At 37.7% G+C, this 16734-nt stretch overlaps 1 protein-coding gene across 7 annotated transcripts in view; it reads right to left on the bottom strand.

Annotated features, from left to right (window-relative positions):
* The window catches only part of brsk2b (BR serine/threonine kinase 2b), a 144055-nt gene that overhangs the window by 22376 nt on the left and 104945 nt on the right, over nucleotides 1–16734 (bottom strand). For all 7 annotated transcript variants that reach the window (XM_056259054.1, XM_056259055.1, XM_056259056.1 and 4 more), the window contains exons 5-11: nucleotides 12272–12388; nucleotides 9096–9129; nucleotides 8945–9013; nucleotides 6524–6670; nucleotides 2994–3025; nucleotides 1375–1539; nucleotides 552–649 (exon numbers count right to left, since the gene is read on the bottom strand). In XM_056259054.1, the coding sequence (XP_056115029.1) occupies nucleotides 552–649; nucleotides 1375–1539; nucleotides 2994–3025; nucleotides 6524–6670; nucleotides 8945–9013; nucleotides 9096–9129; nucleotides 12272–12388 (662 nt within the window). The remainder of the gene's footprint in view (nucleotides 1–551; nucleotides 650–1374; nucleotides 1540–2993; nucleotides 3026–6523; nucleotides 6671–8944; nucleotides 9014–9095; nucleotides 9130–12271; nucleotides 12389–16734) is intronic.

Genomic DNA, 16734 nt, shown 5'->3' with positions numbered 1-16734 from the left:
AATTCCAGTATTGTGACAAGACTAGTGCTGATTTCATTCAATGCTAAGCTACAACGAATTCTGAACCCTAAACCTACCCTATTACATTAACCCTCGAAATGCAAGGAGGGATTTGCGCTGAATATGCTGAAGAAAATGGCAGTTCAGGAGATAAGCAGTTAATAAGATCGTGCGATATGAGATCGCTGAGCCGGACCATCCGTTTCTTCCCAACCAGACCTCACCGGACAAACACGTGCGAGGAAGATGCAGAAACAAGCGATCTCATATGTAATCATATGCATATGTAAAATAACGCGATATTATGTCACTGAATGAAATGTCGACCCAGGACGAGCTAAATGACTGTGTGCAAGCATTAGGGGTGTTGATGGACTCAATCTACTCCATCTATGTTTTGATCATCATTCTGAATCCGATCTGGTTGTAGTCTTTAACAAAAACGTGATTTTCTCAGTCTTTTGCTCAAAATGTATCCTTTTTTTTAATGAAACTTACCCACAACAAACAAATTAAATACTTAACAGGCAAACTGACTGAATTGTTCTTACCGATCTCATTTCTGGGTGGTAGATTCTGATCCTCATGGCTAGGATATCTCTCCTTACGGTCCAGCAGAAGGAAGTAGATCATCTTTTCCTGGTTATCTCTGGAGGTGGAAAGGGCACAGAGGAACAAAATGTTTCTGATATACAGTAAAATCTGCGGTGCTCAAGAATAATCCTCAGCTCAGGCTTATTAACATCATTAGTTAAAGAGCAAAGAGTAGCAAGCACCTCATTCCCAGAGAGCTAAAAGACATCCTGCAGAGATCACAGGATATCACTTATTTCATTAATGATGCACGAAGACATAAAATATCCGAAAAAGAGTCTGGGCGAGTTCAAAAAGTCTTGAAATTCTCCCAGCGAGAGGTCTTGTGTTGAATTTTTCCGCCCCGGACCACACAGCGGGAAGTAAATATGACCGTATTTGCTGCAGGCGCCATCTGAATTGCGTTTAAACGCTGGGCAAGAGAAGAGACAGAGGCCGTGATGTTTTAGGAGGGAACACCCAGGCCATCTATCAGGGGGTCTAACCAAGTGATCGCGCACAGTGGAGCGTGCGGGTGGTAATTGTGCGAGTGCGGAAGATGACAGATGAGCGGGAGTGAATGGGCTTCTCTAATAGCCTGCAGACAAGATGCTGTAATGCGTGTTTACTAACCCTAAAGAACAAGGATGTAAAATAATAATACCCTCACATATGTTCTCCCAAAGGAAACGCAGTCAGTCTTGTCTAATCATGGGCAAAAAAAAAAAACACTTTGGTATCATGGGAAACAACCTGTCTGAGGTGACTGTGAGGTGTAGAGTCTCTGTCTTAGTTACTCACTCGTCTGTCAGCAGGTCTTTCATCAGTTTGTTCTTGTCTCGGAAGCAGCCTAGCGAGTGCATGCTTTCCAGCACATCTGGGTCGATGTCCTCAGTGGAGGGTAGCATGCGAATCGCAACTTTCCGTGGCACCGGCTGTTCTGGTTCTGGCTCGTTCTTCCCTCCTCTGAGAACAAATGCAAAGATGTGTAGACGATCAGAACAAGAGCATGTGATTTAATCTAGTTTCTTAATTTCATAATTACATGCATGTGAAATAATCTAGTTTCTTGTTTATTTTTCATAAATTGAGCACACATGGTATTCGCCTCTGGTGTATTCTGGGATCTTTGCTGGTGGTATAAGTCACAAACAGGCACTCCACATGGAGTCTGCGACCACAGAAAGCTCTGGAGATTTGAAGCGCCCATCACTTTACAAATGAACCGCCTCCCCGCACGTTTGTTTAAGTATTTTACCGAATCTGAATAATGCTTCCATTTACCAGTGTAGAAGACTCTTAGCTTATATTAAAACATTTTCATTAAAAAATCTAAAGATTTTCTCCCAAAAAAATCTATGGAGCCATTATAAAAAATAAAGTTGGTAACACTTTAACATTTTACAGTGTCCTTGTTACATATGTTACATGTATTTACCATAGATATAACACTAAATTATGCATAATTACATGCATTAGTTAATTAATATTACCCTCAACCAAATCCTAATCCTATCCTAACCCTATAAGTAAGTACATGTAGTTAATTAATATTACTCAGTTCTTAAATATATAATTACACTGTAACAATAACACCTTAAAATAGAAAAATGTATAGAAAAAGTCTACAGATTCTGTCTGGCCCAGCAGTGTTATTATAATCTATGAAAACTAAAATTGAATGAAAGCATTTTGTTAAATGATATAAAACATTACCGGAAAAAAAAAAACTGAAACTAAAATAAATAACATTTTTATTACTCGAAAACAAAATAAAATAAAATACAAAATGACCATGAATTTTAGTTTTTTAATACATGGTATATTATAAAACTTATGAAACATTTACAACCTGCCTGCATTAAACATGAAAATGCCCCTAGACAGCAATAAAACAAGAGAGTGCTGAGAAATTAAATTATTTAGTTACACCAGTTTACTGAAACTAGAAAAACTGAAAATGCAAAAATTAAAATTACACTTAAATTAAACAGAAATACAATATATATATATATATATATATATATATATATATATATATATAAAAAATAATCGAAATAATGATAACCCTGGGCCCCAGTAACAAATCATGACTAATGCAAAAAGTTGGATACTGGAGGAATGTGTGTTAAAAAATTAAGCAGTTCAAAATAAAAACAAGCTATTGCTTAGAGGGCACAAACATTGAGTGAAGCCAGCCAGCTAGAGATTAAGGCTCTTCTCTAAACACACACACACGCACACACACACACACGCACGACCAAAAAAGTTGCCCATAAGGACAATGATTTCGGGTATTGACATCTTTGTAGGGACATTTTGTTCCGATAACGTAGGGTTTACCAGGACCACAAACACGCGCAGACACACACTTAAAAACAGGCATGTGACGACAAATAAAAAGTGAAGTTTATACTCACATGTACCATGTGTGCTTCTGTATCTGTTCTAACTGTAAAGAGAGAAAGACACATGAGCTAAACCATTATCTAACCATTAACAGAGCCACACAAAGACAGCAGAGCATGACAATAAAAGCACTGAATCCATCTCTGAACGTCAGGCAGTTTCCTGCTGGCCATTTCTAATCTCTCTCTCATGTCGCATCCTCTGATCTCTCCGGGTTTAAGTGGGGAAGCTACAAAGACATGTACATTTCAGCAGTCAGCTGCTGTAGGCCCGCAGAACAAAAACAACAGCAACCCATGAAAGTGAATGGTTGTTCTGCATGTGCATGTAATACCAACAGGAATAACTTTAAGACCAACTGAGATCATTCTCAATAGTTAGCAACAGAATCAACAGAGCATGTGTCCTTTCAGAAGCAAACATTCAGCACTTGACGTGATGCAGAGTCTGTGAGGAACAACACACTGAACTGGAATATTTAAACAAAATACTTGCTGGTTTACTTATATGATGACCTGTATTACATACTCACCTGTAATCCAGTTTTTAGAGCTCCTTTCTATACAATTCAGGCCTATTTGAGATATTTTTCACAAAAGTTTGAGCAATTTATGCACAATTAATGTTATGCAGAAAGTAGGTTTAAATGCAATTGCATTTAAACCATTGGTTCCAGACCAGGGGATCTGGGTCCACAAGGGGCCTCAGTAAACTTCCAATGGGGTCTCAAGATGACTTCAATTTATAAATTTTTTTTTTTTTAAATAAGACAAAACAAGCAAATAAGCTAAAACTATTTATTTCAATATATTTCTTATTTTAATTCACCCCCTCAACTGCTTTTGTCTTTGAAGAACCAGGGTTTCTCACAATCTTGGAAATCTTGGCAGTGTAATTTAAAAGTGTGATTTCTAGACATGGAAAAGGTCAAGTCAGTTCAAAAGACATTTTAACAATAAATAAAATAAAAACTCTAGTTATGTCAAGCTCTAAAATATTTGAAATTTGAAATATTTAAATATTTGCAGTAAATCACAAAAGACTAGAAATTAGTGTTGCACGGTGCACCGATACTTCAAAAGTATCGCGATACTCGGAAATTAAAAACTTCACGATACCTAAATTTATTAGTATCGATACTTCTAAGAATGACCGCGTTCCAGATTTGTAAGAGAGTATTGCATGTTGGTGTGTGCAACGCACGCTTCCAGTGCCTCCCTATGGACGTCTGTGTTTTTCTCCTCATGCGCGTGTGACAGGGCGCGTGAACTGAACGCGCACTCTCTTTCTGCGTAGCCAAGCGAAAGTATAAACAAGGCTTCACCGTCTCTAAACTAAGCGCTGTCTTGCTCTCTCTCTCTCTCTCTCTCCCTCGCACATATTAATCAAATTAATTAAAAAAATGTTTTCCTGAATTACCGCTAGGAGTAAATTGTGGTAAAATACGTTGCCTTATCTTCTCTGAAAAGCGTTCCGCACATTCAGCTGACATAAACCACACTTTAAATAAACGAAAAAAACTATCCAGTCATGAAATGTTTTCTGTGGTGACACAAATCTTGTGGGATGTCCTAACCGCCGGGATAATCACACAACGCGCACACGTCCGATAATGACACATCCAATTCGCGAACTAATGACTCATTTGAACCGATTCGTTTTAATGAATGGTTAAAACAACTGATCTGTCTGAATCGGTGTATAACTAATCGCTAACACTTTGTAATAAGGTTTCATAAATTACATAAAAAGTAGGCTACAGTTTGCATACTCAAGTGTAAGTTTTTAAAACAAATAACCCCCCCCCCCCCCCCCTTGACTACTTTTTTCCACACAGTGCTATCAGGAATCGATAAGAGAATCGTTAAAGAATCGGATCGATAAGCAGAATCGTCAGTGGCATTGATATTGATAAAATCTTATGTTTCTTATGATAACTGAGATAATGCTGCTATATTTATTTATTTTTTTACCTTGAATGCCATTGCTCTAATTTATTTTTTATATTTTTCATATTTCATATTTTGTTCAAATGGTTAATATAGCCTATATGCTGTTCATATGTTCATTTATTAGTGTGTTATATGATTAGAATGTTGTCCCAGTTTTAAAATAAAGCACAGCAATGATATTTGAGTGTTTCTCCCTTTTCAGGAAAAGTATCGAAAAAGTATCCAAATCGCAATTCTTGACTTGGTATTGGTATCGAAACAATAATTTTGGTATCGTGACAACACTACTAGAAATATCATGTTGTAAAAATGGTTAGTTAAAAAGTGTGGGAACCATGAAAAACCGTCCGCTCTTAAAACTTCTGAAACTTAAATTAAGAAATTATTTTAATTTTAATTATTTTATTAACTTATTTTTTTCTAAAGAGACTCATATTTTATGTTAAAAAAAAAAAAAAAAATAAGATAATTGTCATTACAGAATAATGTAGTAGAGAAAATCTAAGCCTGGCTATATTTGTGCCACAGCACTGATTTAAAAGAGCTGTTTTTGTATATTTTCTATCACTGATGGCAGCAGTAATTCATCAAATGATGATGAAATGATTGCGATCAGCAAGATCATGAATTGTGCCATGCAAATTGCATTTAGCACAGATTACGTGGGCCTTTAACTTCCTTTACAGAATCAGTGTGCGCAGATAAGCGGTGCAGTGAATTCCCCCTTGAATGTGTGCTGACGTGACAGCGTGCAAGAAACAATGATGCATTGTCCACATGTCTGTAAAACTGTAGTACTTTTAGTACTCAGCAATACTCTATTGGATTGTCTTAACTAGGTCTATAAGATAATATTTCAAACTGGCAATAAGACAGTATCGACTTCCTTCCCACTCTGGAATCATACAAAAGATCTCTTTTATATAACTGACAAACCGCACAGGAAATGGGCTATGTTTGGATCCTTCCTAGGAGAGCACTATTGTTTTCAATCACTGAGAGATGTGGGCAGTGAAGACAGCTATCTGTTTTCTCTGGAAAGCAAAAAAATGAAACTGGAGCATTTCAAAGGGTTGGTTTTAGGACAAGCTTATATACCCCTTGTCACTCCAGCATGTTATATGGAAAAGGGGGGCTGCTCCGAAGCAGAACAATGAAAACAGTAGCTAAGGGAGAAGAGCAGAGAGATGAGGAGACCATGAAAGAAAGAAAGAAAGAGATAGACAGAAGCGCAGACACGCAAGGTTTTTGAAGCTAATGTGTGAGATCCGGACAGACAGGATGGTTGGATTAGTGCTGCTGTGTGTTGACCTGAAGTGACAGCTCAGAAGCAGAAGAGCTCTCAGACTCATAACACTTATTTAAGAGAAATCAGCTTAATATACTGTAGATGTCTGTAGAACTGAACAGCCAACCAGCATCTTTAGACAGTGTAGTGCACATGTGAGCTGTCACCACCCATGATTCCCAAGGCAACATGAGCTATTTAAGAGATAAATAATTATTATTTGTTTTAGAAACTCTTATGGTATCAGGTTTAACAAGGTTTGAACAATGATAGTATAAGATGAAATTGTCAAAAATCTGACCGTGAATCGTTTGGTGGCGTCCACCTCGATCATCCCCCTCAGGAGGTTCTGGCAGTCTGGAGGAATGAAATGGGGCATGTGAAAGACCCCGAGCTTCACTTTCTCCAGCAAGTTCCTCAGGTTGTCATCGTCGAAGGGCAAAGCACCCTGACAGAGAGAAATATTGTACATGTCAGAACTGTTGCGCTCATATTTAGTAAGAGGGACAACCCCATCCCCCTCCCCCCTCACTACTGTCTTTTTTATCAATTTATTGCATCCTGGCTAACTAAGTATTACTTCATTTCAAAGATATTACAGACCCCAAACTTTTAAACCGTGAATCGTTTAAAAACCCCCATTTGAATATCAAAAATGAACATTTAAATAGCTTTTTGCATCATTTTTCCTCTTGAGATTTGGAATTACAGGGAGGTATGGTGGTGAAAAAATGTGGTAAAATTGAAGGGATAGAAGTGATGAATGCTTTGACAAAGAGAAAGCACACCCACTATTTTTTAGAGAGCTTTATAAAGGATTGCTACACAGGAAGTGGGACGCAAAATAAATAAAGAAAAGGCTGGTGCAGAGAGATGATTGTGCTTTGATAATTAGCTTTGTTTTGTGCCAGATACACTTCATCATTTTCACATCAGAGAGACCCATCAGGGCCCCGACACTACTGAGATGTCAGCGCTTGATAAATGACACAGAAAATTCACAAGCATGACTGACGACAGGGCCATGTAAAAGATGATATAATCAAGCAAATACTAGCAAAGTGGAGAGAAGAAAAATAAAAAGAATGCAGATTACTCTAATAAAAGGTCTTTGAGCATTGAAACATCAAAGAACAGGTTCCAGGGACATGCAGGAATAATTTGATTGGTTTGAGAAGAGGAAGCAGTTATAATGGAGCACACAAACACAGAAGAGAACAGGGAATCAATTGGCTTCCCAATTTCACTGGGGCAAACGGTTCTGCTGGGATGGGATTGTGTTGGGCTCATGGTCTTGAACAGTAATTACACTTGGACCAGCTTGATTATCCAGTATCAAAGCAGGCCGTCTGCGTTCAGAGCATCAGAGGAGTTGTTGTCTGGTTTGAGAATGATTTAATTATAAGCTAGTGCCATTTGTCTCAGATATTTGATATTGGAAAAGTAAAACAAGCATGGATCAGAAAGTTCTAAAGTTGATCAACAGCTTGGTGTCACCATACGTGTCCACTGGCGCGGAGCTGAGCGGGCATTTTCAGTTACTAGAGCTCAGCAGCAGGCTTGCATGGGGGATTGTGGGATTGACAGCGGTGCAGAGTAAGCAGTGAGAACGTCAAAAAGTTAAGGAATGTTTAACTATGCAAATAAGAGGTAAAAAATGCAGGATGGCAGCCGATCAATTTGAGGTTGAAGGCATTGAAAGCAGCTGTCAGGAGCAGTTCAAAATCAGATGTGTTTTTGGTGGATTCAGATCCATCCATCCATCCATCCATCTATCTATCTATCTATCTATCTATCTATCTATCTATCTATCTATCTATCTATCTATCTATCTATCTATCTATCTATCTATCTATCTATCTATCTATCTATCTATCTATCTATCTATCTATCTATCTATCTATGTTCTTTTTAACTTTCTATTCCACGAAGAATCACAAAAACAAACAAAATCACAACAATTTTCAACAGTAAGAAATGTTTTTGAGCAGCAAATCATCATATTAGAATGATTTCTGACGGATCATGTGACACTGAAGACTGGAGTGATGATGCTGAAAATTCAGCTTTTCCATCACAGAAATAAGTACAAAAAGAAATAAGTTATTTTAAATTATAATAATATTTCACAATTGTACTGTTTTTACTGTATTTTGATAAATAAAATGCAGCCTTGGTGAGCATAAAATACTTCTTTCAAAAGCATAAAAAAAATCTTGCCATCCCCCAAAAAAGAGATTTTTAAAGGTTTGACAAAAGCACGCCACTCGAATTATAGCTTAAATCCATCCTCCAAAATCTTGATATCTTTTACAGTCTAAGTAAGTAAGAGTAGGAAGATAAAAGTAGATTCATGAAACGCTCAGCATGATGGAAAAAAATAGAGCTGATCTCACTTATGTCTGATATAAAGATGATTCACCAGCTGAAGTGGGAAACCATAGTGCAGCTTTGGTATTGTCAATCTTGTAAGCTCTGACTACAGAGCCGGTATAACACCTTGATTCTCTTAAAACCCAACTCTTGCTTAGCTGATTAGCCACCATTGAAATATCTTTGTCTGGATTCTCCCACATCCTCTGATAGACTTTTAGAGGGGAATTCTTTTTTTCCATTGCATCCTGCTGAGAGGCTCAAATTTGTCATAAGGGCAGGGGGCTACATTACAGCAGAATTATATGACACAAAATGAAGTTTCTGCCACAAAAAAGCGTTCACTCACCACCAAAAGTGCAAAGAGAATGACTCCACAGCTCCATACATCTGCTTTCCTGCCATCATATTTCTCCCCCTGTCAGAGAGAGAGAGAGAGAGAAGTTAGAAGTGGACAGAAATCCCCATTATGAGAGATGCCACTGAGAGCACGTACTTACCCTTATAACCTCTGGACAGGCATAGTGAGGGGATCTGAAAGAAAACAGGACAATATGTCATCATCATCCTCACCCAACCTTGGCAAAAACACCCATTGGGACTTATACACCGAGGAAACATGCAGTACACTAATTCAGTAATAACTCCTTGTGATTTGCATGAGGATCTTCACATCATCCTTTCTGACAAACAGCCCTATGTCTAACCACCCTATATAAGCTGTTGTCAAATGATCCAATAATATAACATTATATTGCAATAACTTTCAGCTGGGAGTGTGTAAAACAGGCGTGTAATCATGTGAATTGTGTAATGCATTTTAACGGCGTTGCACATCATCAGAAGCAGTTCTCCATTTATCAACACCAATTCTCTATAAATGCCTGTTTCTTCATTGCAGGTGTCATATACCATTATGTAGACTGAGTCTATATTGATAATGCATCCATTTAATGGTTTGCTTTCTCTGCTTACTGCTCATTGTAAGAGAAAGCTATTATTGCTGTTTCCAATAGCACATTGCAAGGTTTTTATACCAAATTAAGTGTTAATGCAACATGCTCTCGCTCAGCAATTTCAATTTGCTTTTGTGTCCAATTTATACATGTAACAAACACCTTCTAGCTGGTGCCTCATTCATTCTGGGTGGAAAGAAATATAAGCTATTACTATCACAATAATGTGATGAAACAAAGTATTATTGTTTCTGTGAATATGTCATACATGCATTTGTGTCATTTTATACACACTGAATGCACTGAACACTTAACAATAAGGTTTCTTTTTAAAAGCATTAAATATCATGAACTAACAATAAATAGCCTTTTTTTTTACAGCATTTATTAATCTAGGTCAGTGTTCATTTATAAATACACTATCGTTCACTCTTACTTCATGTTCATCCATAATACACAAACTACACAGCCAAGTTAAGGCTGCTCTGTGCCTTATCAAAATACAGTGTAAAGACATAATAATACCATTTAAAAGCTAACTAAATTATGCCTGTTCTGACCCACCTCATCCCCTACTATCAAAGCATTTATGCAATCTCTGAGCAGTATTAAAAATTCTGTGTAGACACCCAATGGCACTTCAGTAGCGCTTCTTTGCACCTTTCAATGTAAATTTGGCATTATACAACTTGAATGTTAAAAATGTCTTTGTACATGTTTAAATTAACATTAACCTACATTAACAAATAATGTTGTTTAGTGTTAGTTCGATGCCTAATGCATTAACTAATATGAAGTGAAACTTATTAAGTCTTACTATAAAAAAACGACTCCATATTTAGCAAAGTATATAGGTTTACCCTTTAAAAATCAGATCCCCTGTGTCAGGGCATTTAGTTAATTGCTATGACCTTACAATGTCAAAATATTCTCAAGACCATGTTAAGAAACTCATGTGATGCACTATAAACAGATACTCTCCGCCTCATTATCTTGCAAACTAAACTACAATAACGGTTCCAGCAGTGTTTTTTTTTTTCCTGCAGAAGCCTGATTTCTGTATGTGTGCCATGGATATCCCCTATGATAGGAACATGAGGGAGGATTGATATGGCAAATCAGGGAAGCCACAGGGGGTGATTAAGCTGTTGTGAAAAGACCCTGATGAAGAGAAATTACTCATATAGACCAAAATGCGGTTAATCATTTTTTTAAAGATATTTTATGTTATTCCTCAAGCACTGTTTGTCTGACTTGAGGGAAGCTGGTTAAAAGAGTCATAAACAATTAAATCGACTTTTTTTTCTCTTGACATTAGCATGGTTATTACTCTGAGCTAATCTGACTTTGTGCCAGTTAGTTAGTGCTGGTAATGCCTCAGAGAACAAGAAGCAGCAAAGAAAGGTTTCTTTGATGTTATTATCAAACTTGCAAGCTTAGGGGACATAGAGTAATGGTCCAAATATGACCAGTGGTACAGTGCACTGCATTGTGGGTAATCTAGTTTCACTTGAATGGAGGTTGTGGAGGGGGATCTAATTAAATAGACTGAAATTCCAAGCAGCCATGGCCATTTTTTTTATGTAACCACCCCTTCACACAAAATTACCAAATATGGCAGAGACACTTTTCAGAACTAAAGGTATTTCAAAATTAGGTCAGTCCATCCACTCGGCAAGGAATGAGCCTCAGATCCAAATGAATGAATGCATGGCAAAGAGGTATGACTGGGAGGCTCTGTGTTAGTCGTCCTGCCTTGCTGTGTTCATACGTGAGGGGTCTGCCCCTTTCAAATTCAATTGGAGTCCATTAACCGTGGTAAACAGAATACATTTGTGTCAAGCAGACAGCATACGAGGAGCCTAAAGATGAATGTGTTTAATTAAAAACTGTCATATCTGTGCCTAGAGATGGGAAAGTCACAATCAATAATTACAGCACGCCTCAGTCGAAGGAAAGCATCAAAGCCCTGGCACCATTTTAGTGATGGCTAATAGGAGCAGAAGTACTCCGACTAAAGTCAAAGCTATGGTCTGGACACTTGGGGCGGATTTTAAAGTCTTGATTAATCTCTATCCGTGATAATATGCTCTGCACTTTGGCACCTAGCCCTCTCGTTTTCATTGATAATGGTGCCTCTAATGGCCTGCATTACACATTCACAGGGACTATGAAAGCCAGAGTGGGGTCAGGCCATCATATTCATATGTTTCACTAATAGTCGCAGTTCAGGAAGTGCCTCAGTGGCAGCAGGCTCAGCCGAGTGTCTCAATGCAAGACTTAGTCCTTCAGTTACAGCCATCAGTTGTTAATATTGTGCCATTTCTCTGGCTCCTATCATAATGATGTATGCAAATGAACCAAGTGGTGTCACCACTTGGTTCATTTGGGAGGAATCAATGGGAGGGATTTTGTTAGTTTTGGACTAGCATACTTTTCAAATCTCTCAATAGCATCTTCTCAATACGACGCTATTCTTCTCAATAGCCATTTCATGTGAAGGGGACATGTCAATCCAAGCCTAAATGTATACTTGAATTCTATTCAGATCAAAATGCAAATCAAACAATTACATTAGCATGTAATGTTTTAGCCAAATTAAGCATGATTATGAAATTTAAACAGTTTATTTATGCTCCAAATGTGGTTTCCCCTTGTTTTATGAAAAACATGTTTCACGTATGCTGCTAATTGTTGCAGGAAGATGGGGTATGACTCACCCACAGCTGGTTTCTAAGAGACTGTCTCCAACCTGTAGAGAAGCCATGCCAAAGTCTGCTATCCTGATGTTATTCTTTTCATCCAGCAGCAGGTTCTCTGGCTTCAGGTCTCTGTGACTGCAAAACAAGAGGAACAAAAACATGCTTAAGGTATAAACATCTAAACAATGGTGTATAACTTCCATGATGAGCAAGTTTTTAATTTCTGATGTAAAAATGTGAAGGTCATTAACCCTCTGGGGACCAGAAACGCGCCGGCGCGTTTTGCTCGTTTTTTTTCACATAGCAGAAAAATAGACTTAAAGTACTACCATCATTTCTGTTCATATAGAGCAAAGAAATATGAGAAAATAATCTGTTAAATGTCTACTTTTTTATGTGCCCACATACAATCGAAAAATAAAATATTGTGCTTTTGTAAAATAAAGAAAATAAACAGGGTGTGCGTTCTGCCTCTCGGTCACCGTGAACTTTTTTTCTGGAGCACGTCTCTAATCTTCAACACAACTCAGCTAATACTATTCACCCAGCCATAAGCAATATATCTTTTAAATCATTTGAGTTTGTACTTTTAAATGATCCGATTCAAAACTAAAATTAATATTCTCCGTTTATGTCATCTATATAAAAAGAGAGACGTGTCAGCCCGTCTCATTATCGTTCTCTCAGCTGATTATCTCTGGTAATGTGACACGCCCACGGAGAGCACGCGCTATTCAAACGCAAATATTTGAAGCAACACATTGAGACATTCCATAAACTCTGAAAACACACATTATTTTTTAGTCAGATTAATCTACTGTCGTCTTGCGCGGCTATATGAGGAACAATCCTGGGACAATTTACCACAGAACAAGTGCTGGTTTATTTTTACTTCGAGGAGGAGCAACAGATTCAGCTGAGAAGTAAGTGTTTTATGCAAGTGCTTTGTTCTAATCGCGATATAGAATAACGTTAGTGTCTGTAAACGGAAAAATAGCATACTGTTTAAATGTGAATTATGTTTGTGTGTGTGTGTGTGTGTGAATGAATGAATGAATGAATGAATGAATGAATGAATGAATGAATGAATGAATGAATGAATGAATGAATGAATGAATGAATGAATGAATGAATGAACGCACAGATACGTACTGTTACAGACTAAATAAAAGACAACATTTCGTTGACTTGTTTTGGGTAAAGTTTTTACTCTAAAATAGACATCAAATAAGCTTTTGTTAGGAGTTTCTGCTCATATGTTAAATATATAGTATGTTTTGTCAATAAACTAATCAACTAAGATGTTATAGTGTTTGTTCAAGCTATATCAAAATAATGAATCCTCAACTTTGAAATATGTATGATCAAACTAAGACATTTATGGAAAAAGACCATTTTCTTTTCAAGATGTTTCCAACTCTAACTTTGAACTTTGAACTGAAATAAAACCATGTCTATATGGTGAAGGGTGTGTGATAGAAGTGTCCAGACGTATGCACCCTGTATTTTCCTTATATAAATCCAAACAATCTAAAAGCCATTCTTTTTTTAAATCTCCTCATTCTTTGTGCAAGGCTCCTGTAATGATATGGCCTGATAGCATCTAATAGGGCCATTATGGGGAGGGTCTTTGTCTTTCTCAGGTGTGAAATGCCACACATATTAATGAGAGATCACGCCTCCTGCATAAAGCTTTCTCAAACAAAACACGTCATTAAAAATGTAAAATACTTTATTGACTTATCTGAATGAGTAGTCAGGATGATTCTCACATAGTTTTGGAGCAAATATTCTAGACTATGTGATACAATTTTCAAAAGTATTGTGAAGAAATAATCAATATGTGTTTTGTGGTCTTATTTCAGCAACTTTATTTTTTTTCAATAACCACGCATAAACATTATTCTCTTAAAAATACAAACATGTACATACATGTTGCTCACTTATCATGGTAGTCCCGTCTGTGCTATATAGAGTGAATTTACACCTTTGCCATTAACATGTTTATTAATAACTGAAAAAAGCACAAATGTCAGTGCATGTCAAAACATCCCAAGGGCCCCAAAAACACTCTGGTCCCCAGAGGGTTAAAGTTGTTTTTCACTAAGTTTCATTGTTATTTCTCAGAAAATGATATTTGAAAAAAATTATATTTGAAAAAAAAATGGTTGTTGACTGGTAAACCTCTACTGAGCACATGGGTCTATACAGATGTTTGTGATTTTATTGAATGTTCCAGCTTAACCACATTTTATATTACTTGTTTAAGCTGCCAGTATCAGACTCAGCCCGAAATCTCTTGATCAGACATCACGGGAAACATGTTGATTCCTTGTACCATTGTGAAATCCTCTGATCTGAAGATAAAAATTCAGAGCTTTGTGTGCCAGTGTCATGAAGCGAAGCCTCTTTCATCCTGAGCGAGGAAGTGGTCGAGGAACACAAGACCATTTTAGTCCCATGAGATCAAAAAGCAGCTTGTACATTTCAAGTATCTTTCAAAAGACAGCTGATCGTGACCTGTGAGCCAATGAGCATTTACTGAAGCTCTTCATTTGGGATGGTTTGGCAACAACAACTGGCCAATAATTGCTGGTGGGATAGAAACGTGACTTGAACCAGAAATACTTTCCTCCTTTTGCTGCAATAACTACAATTGCACTGAAGCAAGCTTAACCATTCTGAGAACTCATTAACCCTCTGCAACCTTAGTGAACTGGCAGACATGAAAACATCTGGCCAGGCACCTACAGTAATTACTTGATCATGAGATAGAAAGACAGTCAGTGCGGGATCTTGTCAATATTATCAATGCATTTCAGTCAAATCTCATGCTCTACTAGTCAACATAAACACAACATAGTAGTAGCCTAAGTGAAGCTTTTAAACTGCACACGTTCATCTATAAAAGACTCTGTATGTTGGAGTTGCCACAAGAAATGTGACTTCTGGAAGCACCAGCTATAAAAGAGCTGGTATCTCTTCAACCAGAAATAAGTTATTGCAAAGGTTAAACACAGACCAGCAATAGAGTTCTTTACTACAGAGATTGATTCATCTCTCTCATGCCAAGGCAAGTAAGGAGAAGGAGGAGCTCTCTGTAATGGAAAGATAGCATGAGGCTCCCAGTCAATACTGGTGTGTGTTTACTGAAAGGCTCTTCTGATTAGCTGCCAGCAAGAGAATGATTGGGTGAAGCAGGACTGACTGGATGATCTCTGGATATCAGAAACTACACGACACAATCATAAACATCCTTTTCAAATGAACTCTGCTTGTTTTAAACACAATAACCAGATACCGCACTATTCAAGCATGCAAAACATGCTGTATGCCCTACAACAGCACTTAGACATCAACTGTTAAGCCATTCTGCTGCTCTGTCTCTCATTATAATGCCTGAGTGCAAGGAAGTCTCATTATGCGCTGTCTAATTATGAATGCTCAGGATGAAAAGGCATCGAAATGAAATTGAATAGCTTCAGAAGGGAGACCCTTTGTTCTATACGGCAAACTGGTAACCAAAACATGCCCACTACTATAACAGCCACCAACTCTGTCCCAACCTAATGATTTGAGAGCTCAATATAGCCAAAAAAAGACAAGGAAGGGGCATTGATTTCATTTCATAAATTAAATCATTTGGTTTTCCACAAAATGCCCCAAAACACTGGGCTCTTCCCCCCTCAGTGGTTTGTGGAAACTAAGGTGTCCAGCTGACTTTACTTTACAACACTTAACGTAGGTGTGATCATTATCTTCCTTGACAAAGTAGAAGTTCATGGAACGGATAAACACAATCCCTCCTTGAGGAGAACACTAGTGACCATGCTGTGAGGTTGCTGTTATACCATGATGTTGCGTGATGTAGAAATACAGAAATACAGCTCACAGCCTCATTTTAATTCACAATAAATAAAATATGTTGTCTACCCTGACTAAGGTCCATTTATTGAGGTTTTAATAATATCACTTTTATCCCATCTCTCTGTGCCTTTTCCTATCTCTATGTGTTCTCCTAATTTCTATGTCCTCAGAACAGCACATTCATCTTTGTAGACACAGTCCACATAGCCTGGATGCCAGCCGAACTAAGCCCCGCCCACAACATTTGAGGTCGGGAAGTTTGGTCTGGACTTGATCCGTTGTGGAGCAACAATGCTCGAACCAGAGCTGTTCGGACCAATCAAATTGTCAGGGCGGGCTTTATACGATGATGGACAGATGATCAACAGTAACGTAATCATCCACGACACCAAAGAGCCCTTGTGTTGAATTTGTTTACAACAAAGGTGTCTCCCGTTGAAGAATTGAGATGTGTAGATTCAGCAATCGCGTCTGTAATAGAAGATATCTACAGCGAGTTCATTTTAAAAGAGGAACAGAGAACCGCGATCAAGGCATTTGCCGATCGGAAAGATGTTTTTGCCGTCCTTCCAACGGGATTCAACATACGTCACTTACTCCATTGCTCTGATTAG

The sequence above is a fragment of the Rhinichthys klamathensis genome, unplaced genomic scaffold, assembly GCF_029890125.1.
Source record: "Rhinichthys klamathensis goyatoka isolate OS25496 unplaced genomic scaffold, OSU_Roscu_1.1 h1tg000161l_1, whole genome shotgun sequence".
Taxonomy (NCBI): Eukaryota; Metazoa; Chordata; class Actinopteri; order Cypriniformes; family Leuciscidae; genus Rhinichthys; species Rhinichthys klamathensis.
This window is presented reverse-complemented; position numbering and strand designations above follow the sequence as displayed.